The 25459-nt window shown below is 41.0% G+C and overlaps 1 protein-coding gene across 2 annotated transcripts in view; it reads left to right on the forward strand.

The window, feature by feature from the left end:
* The first annotated feature begins 399 nt into the window (after positions 1-399).
* NT5C2 (5'-nucleotidase, cytosolic II) overlaps positions 400-25459 on the forward strand; it is a 78279-nt gene continuing 53219 nt past the window's right edge. For both annotated transcript variants that reach the window (XM_074959429.1, XM_074959430.1), the window contains exons 1-2: positions 400-480; positions 20829-20949. In XM_074959429.1, coding sequence (XP_074815530.1) covers positions 20849-20949 — 101 coding nt within the window. In that variant the 5' untranslated portion in view covers positions 400-480; positions 20829-20848. The remainder of the gene's footprint in view (positions 481-20828; positions 20950-25459) is intronic.

The following is a 25459-nucleotide window of genomic DNA, read 5'->3' on the forward strand; positions in this document are numbered from 1 at the left end:
GAATGCATTACATCCTCTTCTGCACACAGCCCCCAGCCCCCCATTTGCTTTGGGGTTGATCCTGGCACCACTCCCTAGATCACCCTCCAGGTGCCTCCAGGAGAGGTGCTGGAACAATTTGTATAGTGGGGGTGTTGAGAGCCATTGAACCAAACTGCAGATGCTGTATATGATGGGAACCAGGGGGTTTAAGCCAGGGGGTGGCAGAATCCGTGTGCGGCTGTATTGGGGGGTTGCACACGCTCCCCGGTCCCTGGCAAGGTCCGTGTGCGGTTTTATTGGGGGGTTGCACACTCTCCCCGGTCCCTGGCAGGGTCTGTGTGCGGCTGCGCTAGCGGAGTGGGTTGGCCCCTCCCTCCGTCCCCGCCCCACGTCCCCGGTCTATTGGCTACGGGGCGGGGCGCACGCCGCGCCTGCGCAGTGCGGACGCCCCCGTGCTGCGGCTGTGGTGCGGTTTATTTCTTCGCAGAGCGGCTGCAGGTGAGGAAGCTGGGAGTCCGGGACCCCCGCCGCGAGAGACCCCCCCCTCACCTAGGGAGTGGCCGAGGGCGGGACCCCCCCACGCGCGGCCAGCGCCCCAGGGCAGGACCCCCCCGACACGCTCCCCCCTCCTCGCGCGGGCAGCGCCCCAGGGCAGGACCGCCCCAGGGCAGGACCCCCCCACGCCGCCCCCTCCCTCGCGCGGGCAGCGCCCCAGGGCAGGACCCCCCCCACGCCGCCCCCTCCCTCGCGCGGGCAGCGCCCCAGGGCAGGACCCCCCACACGCCCCCCCCTCCCTCGCGCGGGCAGCGCCCTAGGGCAGGACCCCCCCACACGGCCCCCCTCCCTCGCGCGGGCAGCTCCCCAGGGCAGGACCCCCACACACGCCCCCCTGTCCTTGGGGTGCCCCCTTTTGCCCCAGTCGAGCTGCTCCCTTGTGCTATCGCTGAGGGGATCCTTGCTCCCCACGGGTGACCCGGGGGGGGTTTCTCTTCAGCGTGGTTACTGAGGGGTGCCTCCACCTCAGGAGAGGTGCCCCCTTTCCCCAGCAGTGACTGGCTAGAGACCAGCTTGAGGACCTTCCCCCCCAAATCGAGTGAGCCCCTGAGGCTCTCTTCACTGCATCCTCCAGGCTCACCCTGGCTTCTGGGTGGAGAGGGGGCTGCTTGGCTGAGCGGGGGAACCCCTTGTCGTTTATTTCCTCTCATGGATGTTGAGCTGAGCGCCCCAGCAAACCAAACTGCACCTGGACAATTCATCCCTGCTTCCCCCTGGGGCTGGGGATTGAAGGGGGGGGTGATGCCCTGTATAGAGGAAAGCAATTGACTTGGCAGGATGGGAAGTGTTTTCAGGGTAGCCTTGCATCAGAAGGTGGTTCAGTGTCACTTGCTTTATTTGAACTGAGTTGGCCTTGGCAAATGGGTCCCTGTCAGGCTTGAACTGATAACCCAGAGAGGGCAGGTGGGAACCAAATAAATATCAAGTTTGCTTTCATTTTACTTGTCTTTTTTTAATGCCTCTACTTCTGGCAATGTTGTGTTGCAAAATGTACACCAGGGAAACAGTTCTGCATTAGCTACTGATATATTAAGGGATTTAATAGGTCTCTTCCATCTCTCTTTTATCTGGTTCAGGCTGTTGTAAAAATGTGGAGATGATGAATTCCTCTAAAGGTGTTTACATTTAATTGACTCTAATGTGGATGCTCCAGGATGATACTTGGCCTGTTGGTTCTGGGTTTCATATTCATGACTATGTAAAAATGGCACCTTCTTCCTCAACCCCCTGTGAAGTGAAAAATATATCTTGCCATTAACTAAAATATATTTTGCTGCTTCTTACACCTGTTAGCTCTGGGAGACGGAGCTGTGTTCTATTCTGGGTCACGTATTATCATGCTCCTCTTACTAGAATTGTTAACTAGGGGCCTGATCCTTCAAATACTTATTCACATTACTCATATGAGTAATGTTAAATGTGTATAAATGTTTGCAGGGTTATGGCTTATGTTCTTATTTTCAGGATCTTTGTTGTTTGTGATATTGTAAGCCAGAAAGAGGACGTAGCTTTTTTTTTTTTTTACTTCCATATTGAGTTTGCAGTGGTGGCAGTTAGAAAAAACGTACACACATTTTCAACTTGTTCACTGAGCACTTTTGCTCTGGAAAGATTTGAGAAACAATCCTAATAGTCATGTTCTAGAGCAGAACTCCATTGTAGCTAGTCTCGAGGTCAAAAGATCAGTTGGGAACTTATAACAACAGTTGGAGTTGTCAAGCATAAATGTAGTTTTGTTATATACTACAATACAACTTTTATTTGTATCCTGTCACCTAAATAAACTGTATTCCAAAATGCTCCATGGAGTTACATACAGTTACAGAGATAAACAGGGGTGAAAAATTTTGAGAGCGAGAGAAACCTTTTCAGCTGAGGTTTGAGATCAGAAATTGTGCCAATATATTTGCTTTTCTAGCATTGCTATTATAAGGCATTTGCTAAAGATCAGTTTGAGGTGAAATTTGTCAGGCAGCTCTTCAGTTTAAAGCAATTTTTTAAAATAAAGCTTGTTTAAATAAAGTGTGAGGGATGTCTCCAAATTTAGGTTTTGGAAAAATAAGCTTTATAAAAGCTAAAACCACTAGAAATATTTACACTGGGCTATTTTCAAATGTCAACTTCAAGTTTTCTTTTAAAAAAAAAAAAAAAAAGTCTCCCTTAATGTTTGGAACCTGAACCTTGAAACATTATTCTCTTCGGGAAAATCTCAAAAGTAACTTTTATTTAAAAAAATGAGAAGAAACAAAAGTGAAAATAAATACATTTTCATGTCTGTGCTGAGAGAAATGAAGTGTTTGTGGGGGAGACAATCTCAAATACCATGGAAAAGGAAATATGGGCTTGTTAAATATGATTTTTAATCTGATTAATAAAATGTAGTTTGTGATAGAAACTATTGTCTAGGGAAGAGATGGCTCAGAGGATTGATTATAGTGATAGCTCTCAACCTTCCAGATTACTGTTTTCAGGGGTCTGATTTGTCTTGCGTACCCCCAACTTTCACCTCACTTAAAAACTACTTACTTACAAAATCAGACATAAAAATGTAAAAGTATCACAGCACACTTTTACTGTAAAAGTGCTTACTTTCTCACTGTTACCATATAATTATAAAATAAATGGCTTGGAATATAAATATTGTACTTACATTTCAGTGTATAGTATATAGAACAGTATAGACAAGTCATTGTTTGAAATTTTAATTTGTACTGACTTTGCTAGTGCTTTTTATGTAGTCTGTTGTAAAACTAGGCAAATATCAACATGAGTTGATGTATCCCCTGGAAGACCTCTGTGTACCCCCAAGGGGTATGTGTACCCCTGGCTGAGAACCACCGGGTTATAGATTATGCTCATAGTGCTCACAAGTTAGTTTGCAGGTTCAGGCTCAGCTTAAGTTTTGAGATCCCCAGGAGTAACATAAACTGCTCCAGAATATGTGCATGGGAGGAAGGTTGACTGTTGGCAGCTCCTCCCAGATAATCCTACATAGGTAGAATCAGATGGATGATGTGCAATTGAAGCTATACTGCCTAGCCAGTTCTGTAGACTTGGAATCAGAGAGTGCTGTGGGACATCGGTGATATGATACAGCAGAGCCTACTGCTACTTGGCCATTGGTTAAAATCTAGCAGAGCTCTGTAATGATCCAAAGCTGTTATCTGACAGCTGTTTGGCCTTCTGGGAAGTGAATGAGTGGTTCTAGCTCAATTCCTCATGGAAAGTTCCACATCCTAACAGGCTCCCTGTTTGGCTGTCTTAAAGAGAACAAGGATTGAATGGGCTTTGGGACTGATCTCCTGTCGCATTCTTCTATGTCTTCACTCTCTGATGGATCTGAGACACATCAGTAAGGCAGCGTGGGGGAGTTTCCACTTTGTCTGCCCTGTATCTGTTCTTCCCCCAGTTTGTAGTGGTGTGAATCATCAGCATAAAGCTCACTTGAAAAATACTTGAATTATTGGCATCTTTTAAGAAGACCAAAGTATTAATCTTTGATAATTGGCTACTCTGTGTCTAGGCATAACTTGTTCTTTGGCTATCTCCATATTATGAATTTTCATGTTAATTGTTCTCAGTGTAACAGACCCATTCTGTGCTACTGAAGAAACCATTATTATGTATTGTGGCTAAGGTCCATGTATTAATGGTTTGTATTATTTTAATATTATGGATCATCATTCATTGGAATGATTCCTAAAATGTTAGGCTATTTCCTGCCAATAGAGAGCACTCAACACAAGTTTATTTTTCTTTTCCTTTATTACCACAAAGGAAGTTCAGAATGTACAATAAACAGAATTGATGCAATATCTGGAAAAAAATTCAGTGTTGTTGTTTAAGGTGGCTGCCATGAGCAGTATATTATCTAAATATGACTAAATTAGGGTAACCACTCTGCCCCAAACTCCTCACTTTCAGACTGTATGTTGAAGGGTCAGGCCAGTGCTATGAAAAACTTTAGCATTTACAGTATTGAAGCTCAACTGGCTAAGTTAAGGACCGTACATATATGGACAATGATATCTTGCCTCAGATGATAGGCGGGGCAAGAAAGAGCGTAAGTCATTCTGCCCATCTGAGAAGCACGATAATCCCTTAAATATAGACAGTCTTATGACTACCATATTATGTAGTAGAATGTATATTTTATAATACATTCAGTAGTAGATTTGCTGTGCATTGTCCTGAGTATTAGTTCCTTGACACTTAGCCACTGCACCCGCTTATTTAAGTGTAGTACTGAATGTCTCTGTGCCTGGGTAAAGCCTTCCGCTGCTATGTCACTTGTTAAAATCTGACATAGATTGGCAGTGACTAAAAGTTCTTGCTAGCTGGCAATCTTAGTCCAGTTTCTTCTGCGTAGGTACATCTGTTGCAAAACTCACTGTCACAATTGCTGATATATAGCTCCCTTTTTTGGTAGAGACCAAGGACTAAATGGGCCATTAATCCCTTCTCCCCTATATTTGCTTATACGGTGCTGCTATGCACACATAGGCCATTAAAATTAATAGGTCCTTGGCTTGTGGATCTTACCAGCTAGATCAGACTTAACACAGCAGAGATACAAATAAACAAAGGTGGAGGAAGAAATATGGGGGAGTGAGGGTTACAGTAGTGAAATATCGGTAGATGTAATATTGCTGTTTGCACATCTTGTTTGGGTTTTTAAATCAAACGTATGAATGTTTGAGCATAGCATCTCTAACTTTGGGTGGGAGTCAGGTAGAAGGCAAAGGCACAAGCTTTGAAGAGCCCTGAAGATATTCTTTCCAGAACCAGGATGAAGCACTTTAGCAGGGTCTAGTGTGTGGAGTCTTGCACTAATGCTGCCTGTGCTGTACCCATTCTGTGGCTAAACAGAGGGCTTCAGCCTCCAAACCTGCCAGTCTGGCTCCTTTCACCGGTACAAATTCATCTGAAAAAAGAGAAGGGGATGGGGTGCTCCACTGTGCCCAGCTGTGTCCTGAAGTCATTTCACAGTCCAGGTCTAATTTAGTTGTCTAACCACAGGAATAATATTTACAGCTCCCAGTTATGCTCTGAATGTTTCAAAACAAAGATTTATTATACTGAGTGTGTACTTAATAAGCAGATTGTAGGGTTGGCCTGGGGGAAAGGAAAAAATAGAGATGTAGCTTTCCTTAGGCGCTCCTACAAAGTGCTGTGAAATAGTCTCATTTTTCACTGTTTGCTTAAGAAAGCAAAAAGAGCAGGCCATTGAATTAGCTGGCTTTGGCCCAGATGTTTGTAGCTCTCCACACTGACATCTGTTTAATGTGTGGAACACTTTATATATAAAAACATTCCTACAGGGTTTAATGAAGTGGAACAAAGTTGAACCCTCAAGTGAAGACACGCTTTGAAAGTGCTATCCATAGCAATCACGGTGAGGTAATTGATCCATCCAGCTCCATTAATTACTAACAAAAATAACTCAGTTTTGCAGTCAGTTTTTTAAGTATTAAGAGTTGGAAGTATCTGAGGGAGATCAACTCTACTGATAGCTTAGGATATATCATAATCCCTAAACCCAGTTGAGTCTAGCTGGTGTGTTCTGGGTTGACTCAGTCAGCTAACCAGCCCCAGAAGTTCCCAGGGAAAGGGGGCAGAGCAGATCATGTGACAGTCCAGCCCACTGCTGACTGAAAAAACAGGTCAGAAAATAAATTAACGGTGCTCTCTTTATCTAGAGAAACAACATGCTGTAACTGCAGTTAAACACAGATATGAATGTCATATTACCTGTTTCCTCATCTTCCTGCTTGTTCAACCGATAGGTCAGTGTGGCTTTTTTATCACATGTAAAGTGCTGCAGGGTTACCAGATTGGATTGAGCAATTAAGGCTAGAGCACAGTTCAGGAGATGTATTTTATCTAAATTCACCGTTAGCATATAATGAATGATAAATGATTAAAATATCTATGTATCTTATTCACCCTTCATTTGGGGAGAGGGTGGATGAAAAAAGTGGATTATGTCTATGGGTCATATCTTGAGACCCCCAGTTTGATAGGCTGGGAGTACTGCAGAGGCAACATGCTCACTCCCTTGGCTAAGGGAGCATTTCAGGTTCTCGAAGGCTAACTGAGGAGTGGTATTGAACTTAGGGTGGATGCAGCTGGTTCCTGCCATTGTCAGTTGAAAGGCTGGGGCCATCTAATACAGAGCTTTTGGGAGAGTGGGGTGGGGGGAAGAGTTACAATAAAAAATAAGGGCAAAAAAGGAGAACCCCAGAAGACTCATGGTAAGCTAAGTGCCTGTTATGCTCTTGGTGCTATATGAATAATAGTACCCCCTAAAAAGAGATCCAACAGGCACCCCTTTCATATTTGGTTACTATACTATGTATGGATTTATCTTCACAACACCCCTGTGAGGTAGGGCACCATTATCTCTGTTCAAGAACAGAGGCACAAGAGATTAAGTGACCTGCCCAGGATCACACAGGAAGTCTGTGACAGAGCTGGTTATTGAGCCCAGGTCTCTTGAATTCTAGGCCAGTGTCTTAACCACAAGTCTATCCTTTCTCCATTGGACAAATGATGTCCTTGTCAAAAATTTAGTGCCCTGGGCCATTTGCTAAAGTGTGCGAGGTCACAATATATACATCCTTTGAGACTCCCAAAAAGTCCTCTAGTAAAACCAGGAAAGACCAGAGCTAGTATTTTGATATCTTAGGTAAAATACAAACAGAAAAAAAAATCCTTTTAAATACAAAATTAACTTGGCAGTGCAGATCTCAGGATTGTTTGATCAGCTTGGGATGCTGACCACTGTGTATATATGAAGACTGCTCTTTGTATAGTACATGTTAAAAGATATTGCAGTCATTTATAGAGCTTATTACTAAAGAGCAGCCACATGAATGTGTAGGGAGCTGTCCTATATTTTTTCCAGGACAAAGTTGGTGTATAACAAAACCTGTAGCATAGAAAAGTAAAATTCCGCCAGTTTACGAGATGACTGATGGATAGCTAGTATAACACCGATTTTTAAAAAAGGCTCCCGAGGTGATCCTGGCAATTACAGGCTGGTAAGTCTAACCTCAGTACCTGGCAGATTGGTTGAAACTATAGTAAAGAACACAGTTATCAGACACATAGAACACGGTATCTTGAGGAAGAGTCAACACAGCTTTTGTAAAGGGAAATCATGCCTCATCAATCTGTTAGAATTCTTTGAGGTGTCAACAAACATGGACAAGAGCGATCAAGTGGATATAGTGTACTTGGACTTTCAGAAAGCCTTTGACAAAGTCCCTCACCAAGAGCTCTTAAGCAAAGTAAGCAGTCATGGGATAAGAGGGAAGGTCTTCTCATGGATCAGTAATTGGTTAAAAATAGGAAACAAAGGGTCAGTTAGGAATAAATGGTCAGTTTTCACAGTGGAGCCCCAAGGATCTGTACTGCAACCAGTGCTGTTCAACATAGTCACAAATGATCTTAAAAAGAAAAGGAGTACTTGTGGCACCTTAGAGACAAGGTGCCACAAGTACTCCTTTTCTTTTTGCGAATACAGACTAACACGGCTGCTACTCTGAAACAAATGATCTTGTGTCAGCTATAATGTCAAATCAGTCTTTGTAGCTGTTAACCCTTTATATTGCACAGCAGTAGTAAAAACAAGAATAGTTTGTACTGTCTGTGCCTTTTCTTTGAGGATCTCAAATCACTTTGCAAAGATGGATAAGTATTATTGTCCCCACTTTCCAAGGCAACTGAGGTATATTGTAGTTCAGGGATTTACCCAAGGTTCCAGGAACAAGTCAGTGACAGAGTATGGAATCACACTTTTTATTATTTACATTATTGTAGCGTCTAGGGCTCCCAATCAGGGATATGGGTCTGGCTGTGGTAGATACTTGGATCAAAAATCAATTCCTGGTCTTCAGCTAAAACAATTAAATCCGTGGTTCTCAAATTTTTTCATAGGGTGGAATACATTTTAGCAGAAAGATTAACTTCATCTCTTGTTCCTAATCACATAGTCACCCCTGTGGCAATTAGAGCAATTGCTTGCATGGAGAATAATAAGCAAGTATTTAATGAGTTTTAGGTATGTCCTTATGTAATTTAGCAGCTGGAAACAAGGAGCAAAGACAGCACAGTGTGACTGGCCAGACTGCCAGAAAGCACTCAGTGCATCACAGTTTGGATAACTCTGTACTAAATCATGCTGTACATTTTTAGGGTGTCCTTTTCTGTGCAAGACTTTTTTAGGAGTTGAGCATTATTCTAACAGCAGCATACTGTAAAGAGGGAGATTTTAGTGGACTTCAGTGCAGTCTTCATAGATTTCAAAGCCAGAAGGGATCATCTAGTGGAATCTCTTGTATAACACAGGCCAAGAGGCCATAGAACTTCTCCAAAATATTTCCTAGAGCATATATTTTAGAAACACTTCTAGTCATGTTTTAAAAATAGTCAGTGATAGAGAATTCACTGCAACCCTTAGCAAATTGTTCCCGTGGTTAATTACTCTCATCATTAAAAATTTACACCTGATTTCCAGTCTGAATTTGTTTAGCTTCAACTTCCCCTCACTGGATTGTGTTATACCTTTCTCTGCTACATTGAAGATCCTATTATCAAATATTTGTTCCCCATGTAGATTCTTATAAACTGTAATCAAGTCACCCCTTGACCTTTTCTTTGTTATGCTAAATAGATTGAGCTCCTTGAGTCTATCATGATAAGACATGTTTTCTTTTAGAATCCTTTAGTCAGTCTCAAGGCTCTTCTCTGAACCTTCTTCAATTTATCAACATCCTTCTTGAGTTGTGGACAGCGGAACTGGACATCTTATTCCAGTAGTTGTTACACCAGGGCCTAATAGAGAGGTAAAATAATGTCTCTACTCAGGGTTCCCGTGTTTTTGCATCCCAGGGTTGCATTAGCTCTTAATAGAGGGAGTCTTAATAGAGTGAGTAGAATAGGTGCAATATTGAGGACTCTTAAGTCTTGTGTTGTACTGTACTCATTCATTTACAATGAGCGGAAGCTCTTTGTGCACAGTGCACTTTGAGATTCCCCAGAAGCAACCTTTTGTCCATACACTGACCTTATATTAACAACTTCAAAGCATTTTCTTGGTTTTGTGGTCAATTAGTATCATTGTAGAGGGCAAGAGTCCCCTTTATTCATAGACTAGAAAGCCAGAAGGAACCATTGTGATCAACTAGCCTGATTAACACAGGTCATAGCACGTCTCCAGTTTATTCCTATTTCAACTAAAGCATATCTTTAGAAAAACATCCATTCTTGAGTAACAAAATTCTAGTGATGGAGAGTCCACCACAACCTGTGATAAGTTGTTCCAATGGCTAATTACCCTCACTGTTAGAAATTTGCATTTTATTTCTAGTCTGAATTTGTTTTGCTTCAACTTTCATCCATTGAATATTATTATACCATTGTTTTGTAGACTGAAGAGCCCTCTATTATCAAATTTCTGTTCCCTACGTAGGTACTTATGGATTGTGATCAAGTCACCCCTTAATCTTCTCTTTGTTAAGATAAACAGATTGAGCTTCTTACGTTTTTCATTATAAAGTATGTTTTCCAATCCTTTAATCATTTTTGTGGTTTTTTCTGAACCCTCTCCAGTTTATCAACATCTTTCTTGAATTGTGGAAACCAGAACTAGACACAGTATTCCAGTAGCGGCTGCACCAGTGCCAAATACAAAATAAATACAATTTCCGACTTGATATTCCTCTGTTAATACAGTCCAGGAACATATTTACCCTTTTGGCCACAGCATCACACTTAGCCATCATGGTCTGTGAGGCCTTCTCAGAGTCACTGCTTCCCAGGATACAGTCTCCCGTCTTGCAAGTATGGCCTGTATTCTTTGTTTCTAGATGTATGACAGTACTGTGCACGCATGGTAGAGAAAGCAGAAAATTAGTGTTACATTGACAGTACACTGGGGGTAAGAGGCATAAATTTGTCAGTTGGGAATGATAAAGCCAGCACTGATGTTACAGTACAGCAGTTCTGCAGAGGATCTAGAGATGCAGAAGCTCCATGGACACTGGAAAATATATTAATTAACTTATCAGAGGTTTACGGCTCCTGTTTCAAGACAGACGAAGCTGTTACAACTCTCTGAGGGAGGATGGGTGGTCTTGTGGTTCAGACACAGGACCTGGAGTCAGGAGATCTGAGTTCTGTTCCTGGCTGGACTCATTAGGTCACTCTGTGACCTCACATTTATCACTTTGTGTCTTTCTGCCTCATTTTCCACATCTGTAGAATGGAGATAATAATACGTGCCTACTCCACAGGACTGTTGGAAGCCTTGAAAGTTCCTTGGCTAGGCATTGCTAAAGAAATGCTAAATATTATTATTAGCAAGCAAAGAATGTTAGTTTTTATCCATGCATCATATGTAGTATTAAAAAAATCAAAATCTCTTAGGTTAATAATAAACCCTTTGATTTGATTGATATCTTTGATGCTATGAAGAATTATCTCCACAAAGGGAGCATAAAAGAAACACAAGCAGCATTTATTAAAAATATGCCAGAATGGTATAATAATAACTAGTAGGGATGTTATTAATACTCTCTGCTTATAGTGCCTTCTCTGTGAGGATCTCAAAACGTATTATGGACATTAGTTAATCAAGCATCACAGCACTTTGTGTTATAGGGATTAATTACAAAAAATAATTGTGTGTGTTGGTACAGATGTATAGACTTTTGCCTGGCTCAACAATAGGTGACAGCTCACCTCTAATTTTCTCTCTTTTCCTGGGTGGGAGTTCCATGACCAATATTTTAAAGGTTACGTATATACGGTGCAAGGCTGGCTCTATGTTTATGGGGCCTTATTCATAATAAGTCATGTAGGGTCACCATCAGAATTCCTTCTTTTCTGTGACCAGATCCTCTCTTCTTAATGGCTTGGCCAGTGGTACTGTTAGAAGCACCATGGCTGGGTGGTCAGATGCACGGGGTCCTATGTTACTTTCTAGCATGATGACCTTCAGGTCATCACTGATAGATTTTCTGAAGCATCCCAGCTCTTTGGCCTCACCATCGGTCTCAGGAAGACAGAGGTCTTGTTCCAACCAGCACCTCATTCCACTGCCCCAGTGCCGGCCATCTTCATCCAAGGCACACAGCTGAAAAACGTGGATCAATTCAAATATTTGGGCAGCACCATCTTGAGTGACAGTTCCCTTGATAAGGAAATTTCCTCCAGAATTAGTAAAGCCAGCCAGGCCCTTAGCTGACTCTGAACATAAGTCCTTAACCTACACAACATTCGTCTCTCCACCAAATTGAAGATCTACAGTACAGTGGTTCTAACATCTCTCCTGTATAGATCTGAGACATGGACTCTTTATAGACATCATGATTGATGATGATGATGATGATGATTTAATTGGGGATTGGTCCTGCTTTGAGCAGGGGGTTGGACTAGATGACTTCCTGAGGTCCCTTCCAACCCTGATATTCTATGATTCTATGATCACATTAAACAGCTCAAACAATTTCACACATGCTCTCTCTGCTCAATAATGAGCATTCACTGGCAGGATAGAGTGACTAATATTAAGGTCCCTGAGAGAGCAAATACAACCAGCATTGAGGAAATGTTACTGAGAAGACAACTTAGGTGGATTGGACATGTCATCAGAATGGAAGACCACCATCTCCCAAAACGGATCTTGTATGGGGAGCAGAGTCAGGGCAAAAGAAAGAAAAGTCATCTGTATAAGCGCTTCAAAGATAATCTGAAGAGCAGTCTCCAGTGGGCTGGCATCAATCCCAAAGAGCTTGAGCAAATGGCTCACTGGTGGTCTCTGACAAGATCAGCATGTAACAGATTTGAGCGGGATCGACAAAACCATCTCCAGGCTGCACGTGAAAGGCGCCCCAGAGCTGCACCGTCAAACATCATAGATACAGACTTCCCATGCCCTCAGTGCGACCGACTCTTTGCATCAGGGTTTGGACTTCAGAGTCATATGTGTAGCCACAGATGAGAACTGTGACAATATCCTCGTCGTCGTCAGCGGTGGACTACCAACAGTATATCTAAACAATAAAAAATGCTATCGCTGGTACTGATGGAGAGAGCCAAGGCAATCTGTAAGGCTGCAGGGTCTAGAGGACTGAACACTCACTTTAGGAACAAGGAACTCCTGAATTTTATTCCCATCTGAGACATGTTTCGCACTTTGACCCTATGCAAATTGCTTAACTTCTCTGGGTGACAGAAGGATATAAAATGTGATGGTAAAAATGTAAATAATGGCTGCTCCTCATCTCCCCTTCAGCTTCCTGCGTGGATTCCACAGAGCTCTGTCCTTGGTCCCCTTCTCTTCACCCTGTACACCTTATCTCTGTATAATCTCGCCCATGAACACCAATTCAACCACCAGCTCTGTGCTGATAACTCACAGATCTAACTCTCTGCTCCACACCTCTCTCATTCTGATCCAAGTAAAATTTCAGCTGGTCTCTTTCATATCTCCTTGTGGATAGCTAGCCATCAGCTCAAACTCAACATGGCTAAAACAGAGCTTTTAATCTTCCTCCCACAGGCTCTCCCCCCACCTCCTTTTTTGATCACTGTGGCACCAATGTCCTGCCTGTCACTCAGAGGTGTAACCTGTTTGTCATCTTTTACTCGGACCTCTCTCTAGGTCCTCACATTCAGGCTATGTCTTGATCTTGGTGATTGTTTCTGCATAACCTCTCTGATATGGCCTTTTTTAGCCATCCACACAGCTAAAAGTGTTGTCCACGTTCTCATCATCGTGCGTCTCTATTGCTGCAGCGCCTTTTTCTCTAGCTTTGATAAATACAGTCTTGCCCCACTCAAACCATTCTGAATGTGGCTGCAAAGATTATGTTCTTAGCCTATAGCTTTGACCATGTCACCCCTCTTTTTGCATCCATCCACTGGCTCCTGCTTCTCTATCACATAAAAGTGAAGACAAGAAGCTTATGTTTCAACACCCTCTCCTCCTCCACCCATCTCTCAACTCCTGCCTCTGTCAGTGAAGCCAGCCTTCATCTCCCATCTGTTACATGTTAAAACAAGCAACTTCATGCTTTCTCCCATGTTGCTCCTCAAGCTTAGGAAGAGGTCCTTTTAAACATCTGCAAAGCCGCCTCATTATCTTCCTGCAAATCCCTCCTCAAAACTCTCCTTTCCCATGATGAATAAAAAAACGTGACGGGTTAGGCTGCTGGTGTGCTGAGACCATTGCCTGTCCTGCTGATCAGTGTTGTCTCCTTATTTCATTGTACTCCCCCGTCTGTCTCCATTTCCATGTGTTGTCTCTTTTCTTACACTTAGATTGTAAGCACTTGGAGGCAGGAACAGTCTTTTGTTCTGGGTCTGTACAGTCCTAGCACAGTGGGTATTGGTTCATGACTATAGTGATACAAGTAATTAATAATATTTTGCGTAAGAGTGTCAGTACTCGTGTCTGGAAAAGACATGTAAGTTAACAAAAACTGGTTTGTTTAATTAATGTAATAGTTAATTATGCAGCAATACCATAGCACCTGTGTGCACTACACAGAGGATATTTGGCCAGAAATTAAATCACTGTCCATAATAGACTCCGTAAACATCTTTTTCCCTCTACTACCACACCTATCCAGAAATAACCCGCTAGAGACTATAGTCTGTAAACCAAGCTATAACAAATATATAATGCATGACTGAGAAATGTTTGACCAGTTCCCTATGGACTGTTGGCTAAGCAGTCTCAGCCATTGCAGTGGTGCACAGGGAGAGAGAGAGGCCCTGTAGCAGACACGCCCCAAACCACATAGGTCTTTATAGATCTTAAATAACACCAAGAAATGGATGGGAAGCCAGTGCAATTAATGGGGCACAGGTGTAGTGTTATGAATCCAATCATATCTTTTAGTATAACTTACAAACTACAGGGCATATTTTCAATTCAATTCATGCACATCTTCAGTTAGTGTGAACAAGAATTCAAAAGCAAATTCCTGCCTGTTAATACTATTTAGCTGTTATATTGCACTTTTCGTGCTCAGAGCCATCTAAAAACATTAACTAATCGCTGTGAGTTGAGACTATGCTACCTGTATGCCATGAAAATAATTATTGTTCCAGGAAGAGGATCTTATTTGCTGTCATCAAAAGAATAAAAAAATGCTCTCAAAGAGGCAGCCCTTTAGGAGTAAAATTATTTAAAATGAGGAATTTACACCAGGCACAAGGCAGAGAAAATAACAAAATAACAATTTTCTGGTTTAGAGAAAGGTGAGTGAGGTAGTCTTTTACTGGATGAACTTCTGTTGGTGAGAGAGACAAGCTTTCGAGCTACACTGAGTTCTTCAGGTTTAGGTCATTTACAGTCTTCTCTACTTACATTTGGAAATTGTGGGCTTTCACAAAATTGCTAGCGTTTTAAAGTAATTGATGTTCTATTTTTTCAAAAGTATCAGTAATTAAAACGCCCTTCAGAAATGATTTTGTGATTGGCTACTAAACAAAATTAAAAGGAGTACTTGTGGCACCTTAGAGACTAACCAATTTATTTGAGCATAAGCTTTCGTGAGCTACAGCTCACTTCATCGCATCCGATGAAGTGAGCTGTAGCTCACGAAAGCTTATGCTCAAATAAATTGGTTAGTCTCTAAGGTGCCACGATGAAGTGAGCTGTAGCTCACGAAAGCTTATGCTCAAATAAATTGGTTAGTCTCTAAGGTGCCACAAGTACTCCTTTTCTTTTTGCGAATACAGACTAACACGGCTGTTACTCTGAAACCTAAACACAATTAGCGTCTGATAAGCTGAGAATGATTTGAATTGGCACAAAAAACCCCAAGAAATGTGTAAATGAAGAGTTAAGGGAATTAGTTTAATCCTTCCAAAACAGTGAAATTGAGACTGGGGATTGGAGCTCCATTTTTTATCCATGCAGTTCTTTCTAGTGCAAATGGCAGGTCAACTGTGTATTGTTTGGCAAAAATGAATGGGTAAAAATAAGTTTCAGACCCATTTTTAGATTTTGTTGTTTTCATTGGCATGAGTCAGTGCTGACATTATTAGACCGTCATACTTTGGGAGGTAGTTTGTTTTTAATTTTTATTATCATATTTTAAAAAATATAGGTACCATCAACAAGGTGAAAGATCCAGGTGATAGTGGTCCTAATACCATTATTTATTTATTTACAATAGCACCTGTGTTAGGTGCACCCCAAACTTTCAAAAATAGTGGTTCCTGCTCTAAGGAACTAGCAATCTAGAGAGAGAAATTAGGGAGAAGGGAATAACAATAGGCATTTTGGGTATGTCTACATTGCAATTAAACACCAGTGGCTGTTCCATGTCAGCTGACTCGAGCTAAGGGGCTCAGCTGAGGGGCTGTTTGTTCAATTGCGGTGTAGACATTTGGGCTCAGGCTGCAGCATCTATGCTGTGATTAAACAGCCCCTTAGCCTGAGCGCCCATCAGCTGACACAGGCCAGCTGTGGCTGTTTGCAGTGTGTAGACATACCCAATATATATGTTACCTTGAGTCACAGTGAGTAATGCGGCAGAGGTGGGCCTTTAAAGAGGACTTCAGTGTGCATGAGTTCAATGTAGTCATACCACACTCTGCATTGAAGGGACTGAGGTGATAGAAGCTGACAAACAAGTAGGGAAAGCTGGGAGCACTGTTGAAACAGAAGGGATAACAAAAGGTCAGTGCAGAGTTTGGGAAGAAAAGTAGGGAGCACTAGAGTTGTGTGGAGATTAAAAGATGCCTTGTCAATGAACCTGCTAAGACTGAGTCAATCTAAATATTATTCTGGCAAGCAGCACTCCATAGCTGTAGAAGTTTGAGTATTTATTTAATACAATCTGGCACTTTCTTAACAGACATTGAACTTCCATACAATACAACCAATGCTAAATATTAAAATCAGAATATGTGTATGTTTGAATACATATTAAAATATCTCACACATCCTTGAACACACATTATAATGTCACACAATGTGTATTAGAGGTGTTTAGCCCCACTTTGGGTATTACAACATCCACAATGGGAGTGCAATATAGTGATTAGTGCAGAGGACCGGGAGTCAGGACTCCTGGATTCAGGTGACACCTCTGCTGTTGACTTGCTTTATGACCTCAGTTAACTTCAGTGACATGCGGTTCACCTCTCTGTGCCCCAAGGTCGCCAGCCTGTGAAATGGGGATAACAACACCAATTGTCTCAGAAGGGTGTTATGATACTTAAGGTTTGTAAAGGGCTTTGGGATCCTGAGATGCCAGGTGCTCAAGAGAATCAAGGTTAGGTATTATTATTCTGTCCATGGTGTGAATGCCTAACAATAGTATTAACAATTATATTATGGCTTTTAAAACTGAACACACGAGCCCAGAACAGTGCTTGGTAAACTTCTTGTGAGTATATTGAAACACAGAGGTTTAGTGCTGGTTTTGTTTTCTGTTTATAGACTCTCTGAGAATGTACTATAAAAGTGGGATTGTCACTGCTGTTGTTTATACTTTTTTGGCATGTAATCCTATGAACTGACTTGGTCAAAGTATTAAAAACAAAATCAGCTGAACCAAGGACAGTGTACCAAAGCCAAATAAATAAATAAATAAATATATATATTACTCTGGGATGCAGAAATTTCTAATGATCTGCTAGAAAATGAAGGAATGAAAGATAGCCAGTAAAAGTCCCCCTGAAGGGGAAAATGTCAGTGGCATGCCAACATTTGCAAAACTTTTCCATGGGTAATTCTCTAAATAAGGTATGGTCTAACAAAGAGGGAAATCAGTTTATTTCAAAATTTGTGTTCGTGTTCTTCTGCATTGACTCTTGTGTGTCATGTGCTAGCCTGGGTCAAAGTTTCACAGGAAGCTTTTTTTAAATACCTCTCAGAAATGAGCTCTGTATCAGAAACACTAAGGTGCTTAATTATGACTGGATTAGCAGGAGCTACAATTGTAATAAATCATAGGGAGATATTTCTAAAACATCTTATCTAGGCAAAGGTTTCTATTTTTTGTGGCGCTATTTACAGATGATTAATCTCAAAAATAGATTTGTAACTAAAGAAAGATGCATCATATTTCATTTGCTCAGAGTTGAAAGTCTTGACTGGCCAGCTGCCCACTCAGCTAGATATTTATCCCAGTAACTTACAAATGGATGGAGCAGATTAGCTCATTTTATTTTTAGTCACTATCCTTGGCATCAATTTAAAGAGGGATTTATGTTCAGAAAAGAAAAAAAATGAAAACCTTGGGCGGCGTCTTTTGACTCTTATTCACACAGGTAATCTGAATCTACAACTCTGATTTACCAGAGTAGTTCCATTGAAGTCAGGTGGGGCTGCTTGTGTGAATAAGGCTTTCGGGATTGGGGCCACAAATTTGCAATCCTTGTGCCTTTTGTATGTTCCTAATATATTATCTCAAAGCGTGTACATTGCTGTATGAGCAATACCTACTTACCTGGTGAAGTGCCTGGTAGAGTTTACATGATTATCAAATATTGCTGCATTGGTAGTTTTTTTATCATGCAGTATTATCTAAATAAAGTTAAATTAATGGAATGTATACTACTTTATGCCTTCATTTCCTTTTGCCTTGGCTGTTGCAGCTCTGATTTCTGTAGCTCCCCCAAATCTCAGCTTTTCAAACTCAAACATGCACAGAATGATGCTGGCTGCTTTCTCACATGTTACAAAATCAGACACATCTCCCAGGACCTCAGACAACTCCATTGGTTTCTCATTCATATAAGGATGCGATTAAAGGTGATCAATTAAAATAGTCCCACCATCTGAGAAACAAATGGATCCACTGTGTTCCGGAATTCTTTTCGGAATGATACTGTCCAACTGTTGGACCATGGCATTGCTGGCCTTTGTGATGCACTCCTACTCAGATGCACCTTTCCACTGTATCATCATCTTTTTTCAGTGTGGCACAAAAATGGCAAGCAGCAGATGAAGTGACAAGATGAGGCTAAAGTAATGGAAAAAGTCTTCTGACTTCGATTGTGGCACGTTGTCTCTTATGTCTTTGTGCTGTGGTGGAGACATCTGAAAAGGTAGACAAATGTAAATGATCAGAATGGTTGGCAGGTTGATGGATTCAGACTGCCCTCACTTGGAAAAAGAATCCAATGCTCTCCTTTATGACATTGCTTCCACAGAGCCCCTGTGGATATGGGATCTTTTTAAGTGGTCAGTACAACTTAGTGGGCATATTTATTTCACTCCGAGTCCTAATCCATAGATGTAAGATAACTGTTTTAAGATTAATCCAGGAAAGACAGAGGTCATGCTGATAGGTTAGGTATGTTGAAGCCCCTTGAAGAATTGATGGGCATGTCGTCTTAGTCTTTGTGGTTTGCAGTCTTGGGGTCTAAATTTGATCCATCACTACTCCTAAGGTCCCAGAGCACCTTCTAAACATCAGCTGACCTGGAGTTTGCGATCCTTCCTTTCTCTCCACAGATATGTTTGCTTTTTGTCTCCTCCTTCCTGGACTACTGCAATTATTATTATTGTTTATTATTTCTATTACCATGGTGCCTAGGAGCCCAAGACATGCAATGCTATCTGCTTATGAGTATTCAGTACTTGTGATTACTCAGCTTCAGCTAGTGCAGAGTGCCTTGCCCTTTAAGCAGACCAGGTTGGTAATTGAATGCCCTGTGTTCTGCACTGCCATCCATTTGTCTTTGGGTGGAATTTAAGTTGTTGGTAATTATTTATAAAGCCCTAAATGGCCTGGAAATGGGCTATTGCAGAAACATTTTCCCCCTGTGTACCTTGTTGTGGAAGTTGCAGTTGGCTGGAATGTTCCTGCTGTCTGTTCCTCGGAGTTTGACCTCCTGGGTGTGTAGCAGGGAATTCTTGGTAGAGAGCTCTCAGCTCTGGAATGCCTTTCCTCAGGCTGTCTGCCAAAGCCTGAATCTCACAGGGTTCAGGATGTGGTGCAAGATTTACTTGTTAAATCTTGTTTTTTAGTAACTGGAAAGTCGTCACAAAGTGCTGAGTGTGGGACATATTTTTGTAGCCAAATTGTCCATGGTTTGATTTTTATATCGTTTTTTCATGGCCATCAGTAAAATCTAGATACAAAACACACACCCACAGATTAACATTCAGAACTGTTCTCTTCAGTTTTAAAACTATAGATTTGGTGTAACCTAACTGATGATCACCCCTGTTTGTGACCTTGTGAAAGTCATTTAACTTCTCTGTGCGTTAGCTTCCCATTTGTAAAAGGAGGGCAGTAAATACCTACTTTACCGGAGAGTTGAGATGGTTAATATTAGACTCATTAATATTGCATACATTGCAAATGTGCCTCATATATTACCTGAGTGAAGCTGAAAAATGATACCAGTGTAAATTATTACAGTCATTTCTTTCTACTCCTCTCCCCATTCCCTCTGCTTGCACAGTGCCCCTCTTTCCTGTGGCCTTGTCTTCACTGCTAAAATGTGTATTTGTACCTTGGGGTAACTAAAGTGTGTGAGCTATCCCAAGGTATAAACACAAGGTAAAACTTCTAGGCAAGATCAGCACTAGACCCCCACCTGTGGTTGACCTCACCTCATTTACCTCTCTGTAAAACTACAGTGCCTTGTCTTCTGTGTATTTTTTACCGTGATAGTTCATGCGTTAGCTACCTTGAGGTAAAACAATTCTGATTTTTTTTTTTTTTTAGCAGCAGAAACAAGGCCTATGTCTCTAAACACACCTATGAAAACCTCTGGAATTCCAGCCATCTGGAATAGCCACACTGCATCTCTCTGCTTTATTGATTCTACATCTCATTTGAAATCTCAGCTGAAAACATCTGTTTTCTCCCTTCCCCGTATGTCTTAGCTTCTCTCCCCATCGGATAATATTTATTATTTACATCTGAAATCGCATTATTTAACTCTGGGGAAACATTTTGGGGTGCAGTTTGTATGAAAGATGCTATATATGGTAAAGTTAAATTGGTATTTCAAAGACATTTGGAGCAGATACTGGGCCTGATCTTTTTAGTTTGTGTTTGGTGATGGCATCCAGAGCAAAAGTATGTTTTCTGGGATTCATGTGATTGGAAGTGCAAACACTTCTTAGTGTTTAGACATCGCCAGTCACTTCTTTTACAAGTTTGACCTATAAACACAAGTTACAGCAGGCATCTTGTCAAATTTTCTTAGTACTGTAAGATCCTTTTGTAATCAGAAAACAGCTGTACAATACTCTTGTGAAACATGTTGCAGGTTAAGCAAATTTCTCTTTTCTCTTCCAGAATTAAGTGACCATTTAAAAATGACAACCTCATGGAGTGACAGGCTCCAGAATGCAGCAGATCTTCCTGCGAACATGGATGGGCATGCTCTGAAAAAGTACCGTCGGGAAGCCTATCATCGGTATGTTGTTCATGTAATGTAAACTGTGCCCATATTTTGTAGGGTTAGGGAAATGAAATGTAAAACAAATTTTTGATTCCATCTTGTTCACTGGTAGAAACTTGAAAATGACTTCCCCGTACCTATTCAGGAGTTATTTACTGAGCACCAATAGACTGCTCAGTGGTATACAACACATAAGTCAACATGAAACCTACCTGCAGGAATTTACAGATTAGACAGTTGAGTTACATGTGGTAAACTCTCAGTGGAAAGGTTAATCACAGGTCAAATTTTGCAGTGGAAACTATCATTCATTTTTTTCAAGTTGATAAATACCCAGTAGCAAAAATGTCATAGTAATTGTTCCAATTCTTCCATATTATTCCAGTGCGAAGTGGGAAAGCATAGACACTATTTAGACAGTGAAGGTTATAAATAGAAGTATGGGGGAAGTGAAATAAAAAACAGAGGTTATTTTAGTATTACATCTTATAATATTAGTATCCGTATTACAGTAACACTTAGAATTCCAAACCCAGATCAGGTAGACACATTGTGTTAGACACTGTACAAACGTAGTAAGAGACAGCCTCTGCCCCGAGGAGTTTATACGCTAACTAAACAAGACAGTGAAATAAAGAAAATATTATCCCCATTTTATAGATGGGGAACTGAGGCACAGAGAGATTAGGTGACTTTTCCAAGATCACACTGGACGTCTGGAAGAGCTAAGAATTGAATCCTGATCTCCTGAGGCCCAGTTCAGTTCCTGGACCTCAAGATCATCCTTTCTTTCTAGAGGAAGATGCGTTTTGTGTGCTAATAAAAGACTTAACTGGATAGCAGTAAAATTATAGGTGTTTTTAAAAGATGTAATGACTGACAAATTTTGTTGTTTGAGGGAGGTATGTGTAAAAGTTTTAACTGTAATTTTAATAAGTAATGTAATTATTTTATCGTATTCAAAGAGGCTATATGTACCCCTTTTGCACAACTGAAATCAGTTGTTTTTTCAAATTGTAGTAAAAGAATCAGAATTTGAAAATAAAACAAATGTTGTGACAGTGTCTTGGAGGGGGATATAGATCTGATAAAGGAAATGCAAATACCAAGTTTCCCAATTGATATTTTACACCCGAATGTCATATTTCACTTGTGATTCATGTAGGGTGTTACTTCCTAGAAGGTGTTTTACAGATTATACATCTTTGATTCTCTAAATAGAGGAAAATACCTTACTGTGCTATGATAGGCAAAGTTGTGCTAGGTGAGACATGTAAAGGCAAAATCGTGAAGCCCAAGGTGAATTTCTGAAACTTTGCATTTTACTATTAAATATATTTTGGTGTCTGGCTGAGTCGGAGGTAAGGGCGGCCCGTCCATATAAGCGAACTAGGCGGTTGCCTAGGGTGCCAAGTAAAATGGGGCGCCAAATTCGAGGAAAAAAATCAAATGAAAAAAATGAAAAAGATGAAAAAAATACAAATAAAATAACGAAGATGTCATTATTTCAATTCCGGTGTGCGTACGGAGGGAATATGAATTATAATTAATTTCTCTGCATTTCTGAGAATTTATTAATATGTCAAATCTTTTATTTACTGCAAAAATAAATAATATTTTAGCAAATTTTTTTTCCAGTTTGCAACGTAGGGTCAAGATGACCCACTCAGCAATTTAGATAAGCAATAACTCAGCCACAATGAAACACATCCGCCAACGGCAAGAGCTGCAGTGCTAGTGACACCTAACTCGAATATACATCAAGGTCGCATAGCTGGAAATTCACGTAGAGCAGAGCTATCACGAGTTGATACATCTTAAACGGTCATTTTAACACACGTCACAGGTAGATGGTTAAGAATTGAGTGAATACTGTGGAAAATTGTGTTTCTTGGTGCCAAAGAATAAAGAATAATGTCTTTCAGCATTATAAATCCAAAATGTGAGTATCTTTAAGCGTTATTAAACCTTAGCGTTATTATTGGGCTGTATAATTATGAACTTTTCTTTGTTATAACTGGTTCACATATAATAAATAAGGTTTCAGAGTAGCAGTTGTGTTAGTCTGTATTCGCAAAAAGAAAAGGAGGACTTGTGGCACCTTAGAGACTAACCAATTTATTTGAGCATAAGCTTTCGTGAGCTACAGCTCACTTCATTGGATGCATTCAGTGGAAAATACAGTGGGGAGATTTATATACACAGAGAACATGAAACAATGGGTGTTACCATACACACTGTAAGGAGAGTGATCACTTAAGATGAGCTAATACCAGCAGGAGAGCCGGGGGTGGAGGGGGAGAGAAAACCTTTTGTATTGATAATCAAGGTGGACCATTACCAGCAGTTGACAAGAACATCTGAGGAACAGTGGGGGTGGGGTGGGGGCGAAATAAACATGGGGAAATAGTTTTACTTTGTGTAATGACCCATCCACTCCCAGTCTCTATTCAAGCCTTTTATTTTATATAATTTTGGCTGTGGTTTACCTGGGCAGTAAGACTGAGGTGGCTCTTTCATTAGAAATACGGATGTTGGGAGTTCAATATCTTTTGCCATTTTGAATCACATTGGGTTGTCGTTTGGTTTGAAAGTTGTCAGCCAGGGTATAGTTGGTTTATTTTAAGTTAGTGGTTAAGGCAGGGAACTGGCAGTCAAGATTTTCTGAATTCTACATCTCACCTGTGCCACTGACTTACAATATAATCTTAGACAAGTCACTTCATTTTTCTTTGCCTCAGTTTACCTGTATAATATCTCACAGAAGTCATATGAGTTAAATCAGTGGTTCTCATCCTGTGGTCTGTGGACCCCTAGGGGTCTGCAAACTATATCTAAGATTTCCAAAGGGGTCCCCATCTCCATTCAAAAATTTTTAGGTGTCCACAAATGAAAAAAGATTGAGAAACACTGAACTAAATAATTTATGCTGGTAACACACTTCGAGATCCTCAACTAGAAAGTACTATATCATAATAATAATATGACAAAACAGTGCAACTGCCAAATTAATAATAATAAAGAAACTCAATTTGAAAATGTTCCATGATGCCCAACTTTAATATTTCCATGGAGCAGATAGATGTTATTTTGGGTTTGAATCCATATGTGAGCTGCTCAGCATCTTGCTGTCACTTGGGAAGAAAACCTGAACAATGGGAATAGAAATGGACAAAACTAGAATCTTGACTCTGAATTCCTTTGAATTTCAGAGGAAAGAGTTCATATTCATTTCTGGCTTTTAACCTTGCCCCGCTATGACCTACCAGGGTTTGGATTCAAGTGGGATCCAAATTTTCCAGTTTGCAACAACAGTCAGCCCTCTGAGATTTCAAAACCGGATATTGGAAATGTTGCAAGAACAGTTTGTGAGATTTTGGTGCTGTCCAGTTTGACTCTTTCATCAGCCTCGTATCTGACCCCTTCCCTCCACCTAAACCTGACCCAAGTCCAAACGCCATCTCCAGAGGGAATGATTAAAAACATGGAAACCACTTATAAAGACTTTGTTAGGTTGAAGATGGAGTAAAATAAAACTCTGCTAATTTAAGTGTGCCAAAAGAAAAAAAGTTAAATGAAAGAAAGTAAGTTACTTGATGTGTGGAATGGTCAATACCTGCCAAAAGGGACAAGAGTGAGCAAAACCCAGTATGACTCCACTGATTTTATGCTGTGTTGTTGTAGCCATGGTGGTCCCAGGATGTTAGCGAGGCAAGATGGGTGAGATCATATCTTTTATTGGACCAACTTCTGTTGTTGTTGTGAGAGACAAGCTTTTAAGCTAATGCAGAGCTGAAGAAGAGCTCTGTGTAATCTCGAAAGCTTCTCTCTGTCACCAACAGAAGTTGGTCCAGTAAAGGATATTACCTCACCCCCTTTGTCTCTCTCTGACAGTAGTCGTTTTAAAGTTTTCCATTAACCCTTTTAAGGCAGGTGCCAAGGCATCCAGCATTCCAAAGAGAAGACAGGCTGGTGTCACATACATGTTCTTTTCAGGGAAACTGCATATTTCCATGAAATATGTCTGACCTCAGTCACAGGTTAATCCAGTTTCACTGTGGCTTCTGGAGGTCACAGTTTTTGCTGAGACAGAATGCTATCTGGTAACTTCTGACAGCAGCATGCATCATTTCTGTGTCTCCACCAGCTACAGTATACCGGGGGACTAGCTTTCCAGCAGTAAAAGCACACCAAGGTCACAAAAAGCAATGGTACAGCAGGCACTAAGTTTATCAGTGTCGTCACCCCTTTTAAGCTAAGGAGGGGGAGGCTGTTAGACTTGATACACTGAAAAAGACAAATCCATTCCGCTGCTGCTTGTCTCTCCTTAACTTTCCTTGCCACTTCTGCTGATCATTGAAGATATTTTGTATTTAAACTTTGAGGAAATTGAAATCTGGATCCAGTTTTCTGGCTAGCCTCTGTTTCTGGGATGGGTTGAGCCAAAACTAATCGCTACAGTCTTTCTTTAAAGTAGAAATATAAAATGTGCCCCCCTCCTGCCACTCGCCATAAGTGTAATCCC

Source organism: Natator depressus, chromosome 7 (genome assembly GCF_965152275.1).
Source record: "Natator depressus isolate rNatDep1 chromosome 7, rNatDep2.hap1, whole genome shotgun sequence".
NCBI lineage: Eukaryota > Metazoa > Chordata > Testudines > Cheloniidae > Natator > Natator depressus.